General features: G+C 36.2%; 1 protein-coding gene across 1 annotated transcript in view; it reads right to left on the bottom strand.

Moving 5' to 3' along the window:
- Window positions 1–1,346: 1,346 nt before the first annotated feature.
- The window catches only part of LOC110031783 (GDSL esterase/lipase CPRD49), a 13,772-nt gene continuing 4,832 nt past the window's right edge, over window positions 1,347–10,286 (bottom strand). The window contains exons 3-6 of the mRNA XM_020735181.1: window positions 2,962–3,102; window positions 2,804–2,880; window positions 2,361–2,510; window positions 1,347–1,771 (exon numbers count right to left, since the gene is read on the bottom strand). Coding sequence (XP_020590840.1) covers window positions 1,558–1,771; window positions 2,361–2,510; window positions 2,804–2,880; window positions 2,962–3,102 — 582 coding nt within the window. The 3' untranslated portion in view covers window positions 1,347–1,557. The remainder of the gene's footprint in view (window positions 1,772–2,360; window positions 2,511–2,803; window positions 2,881–2,961; window positions 3,103–10,286) is intronic.

Here is a 10,286-nt window from a genome sequence, read left to right on the forward strand (position 1 = left end):
ATTCAAACACGAATGAACGCATCACTGTTTATGTTTGGTTCATTTAACTAACTGAACAAAAGGAATTTGTTCACGTTCGTCTCGTTTACTTATCGAACGAATCGAACACGAACTCATTGACAAACCGAACACGAACTGTTCGCGAACAACAAGCTTTTTTGACAGCCCTAGATGACCCATATTGATTCCCCTTGATCATATGATTTTCTTAATGATTTAAGGGCCTTAATGACTTCAAAATTAAGCGAGCTTAGGCTCATTAGAATTTTTTTTATTTTTGTTGAGATGCTCTATTTGAATAGAAATATGTCAAATTTTGAGTTCATTTGATTATAAAATCGACAATCCAAACCTCTAAAGACATTCTAACAGCTTGATATTTGCTTGATTGAATTCAGATCAAACCAATTTTAGTATCATCGAGCTCATCTTGTCGAGATGACCAATTTAACTATACTTATTGAAATCGGAGCCCTATACGACATTGAAATTAGCTTCTAGAATATTTTTACTAACTTTTTAAAAGTGATATAAATCTTGCCATGCATAGGTTTATAACACCAAATTCCTATGTGTCATAGATGTAAATATTAAACTTTAGGTGTTGGATATGCAAGTACATATAAAAATTGTGTGATATGCGTGTAAATCTCCCAAATAAGAAAATAAAAGCAATGTGTCACGGACAAATAGTTCCACATCGGCTAAGTGTAGGGCCGAAAAGCAGTATTTAAGTCCTGGGCTGCCCACCACCCATAAGGGCTCTTTTGGGAGGTGACAAATGGCTATGGATCCTTCACCATTGTTGAAATTTCATTCTGCTCTCTTTCAGCCCTCTCAAAACCACAGCAGCATTAGAATGATATGTTGATAACTAATTATATCCAGAAAAGTGTCAAACTAATAAGTCAGATAAGTGTATGTTGGGAGTCATTTTTATCTCAAAATTTATAAAATACAAATTTAGTCCTCATACTCTGTTAATATGGGCTGAAATAATCATCACTGTTTCAACCCCAATTTAAGAAGTATGGAGACTAAATCAACGCTTCTATAAACTCTAGGACTAAAAGTCAGGGGACCATTTTGAGACTTCATTGTAATTCTATCAATAAGATATACTGCAATTATTGCAATTATTTCTATTTGTAATAATTGATTATTCACTATGTACTTGTCTTTTAGCTGCCAGGTTCTTTTATAATTTCTATCAGAATAGCAAAATATGCTATATAGCAAGAAGGAAATGGAAATAAGATTTACTTTTTAAAAAAAAAAAACTCTAAATTCATAAAATATCAGAAAAAAAAAAAAAAAAAAAATTTACTCAAAGAAACACAAGAACAAGCAGCAGATCCCATTTACAATTCACAATATGAAGCATAATGATCTGATACAGCCCACCAATCTGATCATAATGAACTACCTTCCATATATATGAGTTTAAATTTAACGGTAATAAACAACGGCTATATTTCCTTAAGACCATATGAAGAACTTTCAAATCAAGGAAGAACTACAGGTAAACGTTCAGGAACAAAATAGAGCAGAAGAAATCTAATCCCACTGAATTTCTCTGTGAAAAGTCCACTCCGAAGGATTAATGGTGGAGATTCCATCAGAAGCAACAAGATCATAAGATGAATCCTCTGCAAACTCTGTCGCCATAAACTTCCAATGAAGAGATGGATTCCAATCTGCCTCTTTGAGAATCTTCAGTATTTGCTCCACAACTATCTTACTCCCTTCAGATGAAAAATGGAGACCATCACTGAAACCAACCATGTTTCAATATCATTATTTCATTAATTAAAAAAAAAGGAAGATTTACATGCATAACACACCATTCCCTAAACTTTAATATTGCATCTATCCCACTTATGCTTACATTTCACTTGTTATAAGTTTGTAATAGTGGTAGTTTTAATGTTATAGTGAAGATTTGAGCGTTATATAACACACAATTCATATGTATTTACATATCTCACACTTAAACTTTTATATTTACACATAAAGCGCTCGAATCTTTAATATCATGTCAAAAATAGCAGTATTCTTGCTTTTTAAAAGTAAAATACATCTTCTCATGCATAGATTTAAATCACCAAAGTGTTTAGATATGTAAATATGGAAGTTTAGGCATGAGATATGTAAATACATAAGAATAGTGTGCTATGTATGTAAATTTGACATATAAAAATAAAAATTTAGGTGTTAGATATGTAAATACATAAGAATTGTGTGGTGTGCATGTAAAAAGCCCACAAAAAGAAATGTAAAGGGTTAGAAATATCAATAGGAAAATGCAGAGAATAGTGAAGTTTTGATATAAATTGAATAAAATGAGATTGGAGGCGTACGTAAAACATGTATCAGCCCAATCATCCCTTTGTTGAAATGAAGTCCAGAGGTCAATAACCTTCAAGTTAAACTCCTCGCAAACTTGTATGCAAGCTTCAGAGTATAGCCGGCAGGTTTCATTCGTCCGAACTATCTCGCTTAATGCAGGGCTGCCATGAAAATAGCTCAGACTTATAAGGGAGGGATACAAGCTACATACATAGCACTAGAAACATTGGTTTTACAGGTCTACCACTCTTTCATCCATTTTTCAAATTTTCACTCATATTTTTCATTTTTTTTATCAAAATCTCAATGGTTTGATCCTGACACAAGTAAATGCATCAATTAGGTAATTCAAAAAATTACCCGGGTGCTAGTTTTGTAAATAGCAATGTTTAGACTGTTTTGTATGTAATTATCACTAGAATTTAAATTAAAACAAGCTCCAGCACAGCAGCACCTTGTAGATTGAAGAAGCCTTTCTTCGTTGAGAGGAGGACAACTAAGGAAAATAACACGCGTGGTTTCTGACAGATTCTATGGTAAAATGAACAAATTAAATGTCAAAATTTAGTCAGTTTAAACATGCACAGACATATTAAAATAAATAAATAATACCTTAAGGTAAGCAGCAATCTTTCTCATGTTCTCCTTATATTCAGGCAGTGGTACATGAGGGCCTAAGCCAGATGGATAAGGTCCAATTGAATCGTTGCCGCCAAAATAAGCAATAATTAGAGAAGGTTGCACTGTTGCATCCTACAAAAAGGGAATTATTCGAAGCAATGTAAGCAGTGACAGTGCTTAATGGGCATAACAATTTCTACAATGCGGGGTATAAATGTAAATAGGAGGTTGTAAAAATTTGATTTTTTTTTTTTTTTTTAAAATTTAAAAGTCAAAACCCGTTATGATGCAAGCTTTAGCATTACCATAAAATTATTTTTTGAGAATCAACTGGAAAGAAATTTCTTTAAATACCAAATGACAGTTTTTTAGAAGATTGATCAGGTTGCAATTCTTTAAAGCGCAAAATGGATATTTCTTAGCACAACCCTTTTCTGGAGTTTTTTTAATTAAGTATAAGGCAATTATTCAAGAGAATAAATAGTGATAAAAGTCATTTAAAATATGTTCATGAGAACAAGTGCGTCAGTTTTCATTGACTTGTGGCATGAGTTAGAAAAGTTTTATTAGAATTGAAATGTGCACAAAGAAAATTGATGCGTGTCGGGATGTCAGTGATGGTAGAATAATGAATTATTGTCTTAGCATTACATGAAAATTCAACACACACTCAGATAATAAGAGAGAGAAGTAAGCAAGAGAAATCTCAATTTTTACATGAAAAAAGTTTGGAAAGTGGAAAAAACCATGAGGTCTAGCCTAATTGAAATAATTCACTATGAATGATGAGTACATATGTCCACACTTCTTCTGAATTAGAGAATATATTAAGTTATAAAGTTGATAATTACAAATGTACAAATATTGTTCATTGATAGTCGTAGTCTACCTGTAATGAATGTAGTTTCGGTGATAGCGGGTTGTAAGAGTCGAATTCAATTGCTATGGATGTAGTACTTCATCGTGAATGTTGTAGACGATGGTAGTAGCATCAGCTTGTCATATAGGCTATAGTTGAAAGTCATGGTAGTGATTGGTCGTGTGGGCCGAGAGTGGGGTCAGGTAGGAGGCTACAAGAGTTACGAGCTACATAGGTCGTAGTGGTCGCATAAGCCTTAATGGTAAGCTACGATGACGTTCGTAGACAACAATGGTTGGTCGGAATCAGAAACTACACGAGATATGAGCCACATAGGTCATAGTTGGTCACAAAGGTCGTAATCAAGAGCTGCGCGAATTGTGTACCACATAAGTTATATTTGGTCACGTAGGCTATAATTGGTCACGTAGACCGTAGTAGTAAGTTGTGATGTCGTCAATAGGCCGCAGGGGCTAGAGTCAAGAGTTGCACGAGCTATGAACTACGTAGGTCATAGTTTGTCAGGTAAGTGGTAAGTCGTAATAATGAGTTGTGAAGACGTTCGTAGACTGAAGGGGACATAGTCAGGATTTGCAGAAGCTGTGGACCGCATAGATTGTAGTTGGTTGTGATGATGAACTCGAATTAACTATAAGCTTTTCAGATTTATAATTTGTTTGACCATTCAATTATGTACTGAAAGCTTTGAAAAGCGGTTAATGACTTGATATAGACTTGATTTGACTCAGATTTAACCAATTTTATTATCGTTGTGTCCATCTCTTCGAGTCAATCAATTTAATTGTAAGTTTGCTGAAATTAGAATTTTGAATTATTTTTTATCAAAATTTGAACATTTATTGCTCAAAGATTACCTCAAGATTCATGTCGAATATGGAAATTTGTTGATGGCGTGTCAGATGCCCCCTATTTTTGGAAGAGATCAACTTTGTCGTCCAAAAAAGAATAATATACGGGATTACACACACACACACACATATATATATTATAGTGTAATTTTATGAGAAAAGCTTTTTCGTTGAGTTGACGGCTGATTTGTTTAATTTGTGAAAGGTCATGGGTTTAAATCTCTTCGACTTACAAATTGAATTATTTTTTACAGTCGGAGGTGACAACCAGAGGTGGAGGCCACCTGAGTTGGCCAGAGGTGGTGGCAGCTAAAGACAACGACTAAAGGCGACAACGACCTGAGTTGATCAAAGGTGGCGATTAGAGTTGACCGAAAGCGATGACAAAGGCTACTAGAGATGGTCGAAGTTTGCGGCGGCTACTGCCAAAGTTGGTCGGTGGTGGCCGAAGTTAACTAGAGTTGGTGGCGGCGGCAGCTTTCGGAATTGGCCGGTGGGAGGCGAAATTTGCAGGAGTTGGCGACAACTGTTGCCGGAGTTGGTCGGGGGCGGTGACCAAATTAGCCGGGAGGGGTGGCTAGAGTTGGCCAAAGGTGGCAGTCGTGGCTGTCGGAGGTGGCGGGCAATAGCTGTGACTAGAGGTCATGGACAATGGGCTGCCATGTTAGCGATTTGAGGATGCGGGATCGAACGACAGGAGACGAGAGTGACCAGGTTGATGGCGAAGGGCCATATTAGTGATCTGTGGACATGGACGGTGGCCTGCCATGTCAGCAATCTAGGGAATGTGAGATCATACGTAAGAAGGTGGAAGTGATCTAGTGACCGGTAGATGGCAGACGAAAAATATCAACGATCCATAGATCAAACGAATATTGGATATTTTTAATGTTTTTTTTTTGTCATATTGAGCCTATAAATAGGTCAAAAAGAGGAAAAAGGTGGTCACCCAACCTGCTAGCACACGATTAACGAAACTCACAAAAGAAAAAAATTGGAGTCTATCGATCTGCTAGCAAGCGATCAACAAGATCTCTAAAAGAGAAAAGGTTTCCTCTGGCCTGATTGCAGACGATAAACGAGATATCTTTTTATGTTGTTGTCGCGCTTTCCGGAGGAATAAGGTGGAGTCCCCTGGTCGACTAGCAGGTAATCAACGAGATCTCTAGAAAAAAAAAGTTTTAATCTGGCTTGCTTGCAGGCGATCCATGAGATCATCTTTCGCGTTAATGTTGCGTTTTCCAGAGAAAGAAGGCAGAGTCCCTCGGCCTGGTGGCAGGCAATCAATAAGATCTCATTTCATGTTGTTGTTGTGCTTTATGGAAAAAGAATGTGGAGTCCCCCAGCTGCTAGCAGATCAACTGAATCTCTAGAAGAAAAAATATGTCCCCCGGCCTTCTTGCAAGCGATCAACATGATCTCCTTTCACGTTGTCGTTATGCTTTTTCGGAGGAAAAAAATGGAGTCCTCCGACCTACTAGCAAGCGATCAACAAGATTTCTAGAAGAAAAAATGTGTCCCACAGTCTACTTGCAGGCGATCAACAGGATCTCCTTTCACGTTATTGTCGCCATTTCCGGAAAAGATTTCTTGTGTTATTGTGGTGTTTAATAGAAGAGATTTTTTACATTGTTATCACGCTTTTCGGAAGGAGATTTTTCACGATGCTGTTACGCTTTCTGGGGGAGTATTCCCGCGTTGCTGCGGTGATTTCTAGAGGATATTTTTCGTGTTGTTGAGATGCTCTCTGGAGAGTCTTGTCCCTCTAAATATAAGCAGAAGTACCAAAATTTGGAGGCATTTCAACATCATTTGAAGATGTGCTGACTTGTTGTGACCTTTATATTAGTGTGTATTGGTCTTTGTAGCATTTCAGTCATATAATATCGTATTTGTACACGTTGATAATGTGTCTATCTGTATGTCTTTCTTCTATTGATGTAATAAAAATTTCAAAATTACCTCTGAGGTTGTTTTTATCCTTTCTTTTGAGCTATGAGTGTTTCAACTTTTGGGCAGTTACAAAATATTATTGCCCAATTTCTGAGCTAACGTTGCCCGACTTCTAAGTTGTTGCTAAGAAAGTTTGATTTTTTTAAGGTTGCTCATCAGAGCGTGCTTCTTGATAACCACAGCCTGCAGTAGAAGAATCAAGTTCTAATCCATGAAAGATGTAAGACCAAAACTAGGTTGTATAACAGGGATGTTCGACGACATTAACTATATTGGAATAGAGTCAAAAGAATAATCCATTAAGAATGTAAGACTCATCTTAGGTTGTATAGTCGGAGATGATTGATAATATTAAATTAAGATAGACAAAGTCCTATCAAATCCACCAAAGATGGTTGACCTATCAAAGGTTATTAATCGAGGTTTTTACTTGTTGGTCGTAACCTGTAATGAAAGAGATTGCGGGGAATCTATCGAGAATTGTTTACAAGTCTGAGGCAGTTATTCGAAGCTTCCGTCTGATGACCATAGCCTGTGATGGAAGATGTCAAATTGAGTCCCCTGAGATGGATTAAAGCCTAGAATGAGATATCAAAGATGCTTTGTGTTCTCAAGACTATGGTATAGGTCGCAATAGATTGTACTTCTTCTTGAAAATATCTTTGCGATCATACTCAAGAATAATGTTTGACAACTTGATAGTTGCTACTTTTGAATTTATTGCACCCGATAGGGAGTTTTTCACATGTTATATAACAACCCATGTATCGAACATTGAAGAGCCCAGTCTGGAAGTGGTTCGCGAAGACTTAATGTTTAAATGAAACGTGAGATCATTAACTTTGGAAGGGGAAAAAACCATAGGCCTAGCACATTTGAAATAATCCATCATAAATTCTGATTACATAGGTCAACTATTCTCATGAATCAAGAAAAATGAAAGTATAAAATTGATTATTGTAAATTTACAATATTAGTTCATTGATAATAATCGTAGTTTAACTATAATGAATGTAGTTTTTAGTGATAACAGACTGCAAGGGTCATAGTCAATTGCTATGAAGATAGTAGTTCGTCGTGAATGTTGTAGACACTGACAACAATGTCAGCTGATTGTGTAGGCCATAGTTGTGGTTGGTCGTGTAAGCCGCAGATAGTTGTTTTAGAAGCGTATGTTGGTTGCAGAGACAGTAGTAATAAAATGTAGGAGTTGTGAGACATGCAAGTCGTAGTTGGTCACATAGATCATAGTGGTAAACTATGCTATCATCTATAGATTGCAGGGGATGGAGTGGGGACTTGCACGAACTATAGACCACGTAGACTGCAGTGGTGAGTTGTGATGACGTTCATAGGTCGCAGAAGCCTGAGTCAAGAGCTGAACGTGTTGTGGACGATATAGGTTGAAGTCGGTCAAGTAGGCTATAGTGGTGAGTTGTGATGACATCCGTAGGCCACAGATATCGGAGTAAAAAACTGCGAGATTTGTGTATCACATAGACCGTAGTTGTTCACGTAGGCTAGAGCAATGAAATGTGATTACATTCATAGGCAACAGAGGCCAGAGTCGGAGCTGAAAAAGCTTTGGACCACATAGACCGTAGTGGTAAGATACAAGAAGAGAGCTTTAAGAGTTTGGAGAAAGTCACCATTTTCGGGGTGCATTATTACACCACATTTGGAAGGCATAGTTGTACTGCATGTGGGGTGTGTTGCTCTATAGAATGTCTCATTACTCTGCAATATACATCGGAATTCCGCAGCGTGCACGACATGATTCTACAATGGGTTTCATTGCAAGGAGTTGAGGGCGTTAATGGTTGACAGTGTCCGACGAGCGATGGTCGATAGTGACAAACAGTTGCAATAGTGAGAGATATTTGCCGGATATGCAGTGTAAATATGATGTTGGACTTTAGCTCCTTTCCCAAGCTTTAGTCTTCTAGCTCAAGGTCTCCCTTTTCTCTCAAGAAGGGGGGTAAAGCTCTATTTATAGAGTCAGGGAGAAGTTTCTTTACAAATAAGGAAGAAATTTTAACCACTCCATCGGACGGCCCGAAGAAACTCCCTAGATCGAACAACATTTGGTGAGCATTCGAGTGTTTTTATGGTATCAGAATTAAACGATCTTGGGCTCATTGGTTTCGTCTCATCGAGACTCTTAACTTGATTATAAACTTATCAGATTTTGAATCTGTTTGACATTCAATTATACACAAAAAAACTTTCAAAAGCGGTTTGATAGCTTGATATAGATTAGATTTGACTCAGATTGGACCAATTTTCGTACTGTTGGGTTTTCCTCGTCGAAAAGGTCAATTTGATTGTAAGTTTTAATTAAAATATAAATGACGCTTGCTCAGAAATTGCCTGGAGATTCATATTGGATGACGAAAATTTGTTGATGGTGTAACAAGAATTATCATGTGGAATAATACAATCACCTTTTTTAACACTATTTCCTTCTTAAGGCTCCTGAATTCAATATTTACAAGTTTTAAAATCTTACATTTTAAAATTCATTTGTATGCTTTGAGAAATTTTCTCAAAGCGTATGCTCATGTGATATCATTTCCATAATACTAGTATTTTCTATATATATATATATATACATATCTATGCGTGTGTACATGCGCGCATGTGAAAATTTGACTTTATATGAGCATGGTAGTGAAAATTTGACTTTATATGAGCATAGTAGTGAAAATTAAAAAATATATATATATATGCCCGTTATATATTTTCTTAGGGAAATATAATCGAACGTTAATTTTAGATCAAAATACTCCATTTTTGATATAAAAATAAAAATTTAAAGAATGTCTGAAATGCATACAAGTAAACTTTCGAGCAATAAGCTGCTCAGCCTTTTCTCATCCCAATGACTCTCCCATCTCTAGGGATTATGATACATGAGTGATCAATATGATACAAAGTTTCAAAGCAAAATCTTCAGTTTCGTCTCCATGGTCGGCCACCTTGTTCATGGATAGAGATAGTATATGTTTAGTTTGTTAGTTTTGAAAAGGTCATTTGTACAATCACATAAAATTTCTCATTTAAAATAAAGTGAAATGAAATCCTTATACGCCCGGGACTTGGGGCTATCAAAAAAGCTCATTGTTTGCGAACAGTTCATGTTCGGCGTGTCAAGGAGTTCGTGTTCGATTCGTTAGATAAGCAAATGTGACAAACACGAACAATTTTTTTTTCGTTCGATTTATAAACGAATCAAACACAAACACTCATGTGTTCGATCGTGTTTGAATCGTTATTGTTCGAAATATAAAATAATTTAAAATAATTATAGATAAAAAATTTATCATATTTTAAAAAATTAAATCCTATAAATTGTAATATATAATAAATTAATAATAATAATATATTAATATTAGTTGTATAAATATTATATATTTATATAACACATTATAAAACCTTAAGCCCCTTTACCACAGCCGGCCTCCCCTTCCCTTCTCGATAGCTTTAAGTTTTGACTGTCTCCCCTTCTTCTAATTCTTCTCTTTCTCCTCTCAAAATCGCAAAAAGCTTTCGACTTATATCTTGGTCTTCAGGTTGTATTTATCCTTCCACTAACCTTCCGCGCCCTTCCTACATCGATCCCCATCGCTCTTTCC

This window comes from Phalaenopsis equestris, unplaced genomic scaffold, assembly GCF_001263595.1.
Source record: "Phalaenopsis equestris unplaced genomic scaffold, ASM126359v1 Scaffold000840, whole genome shotgun sequence".
Lineage (NCBI taxonomy): Eukaryota > Viridiplantae > Streptophyta > Magnoliopsida > Asparagales > Orchidaceae > Phalaenopsis > Phalaenopsis equestris.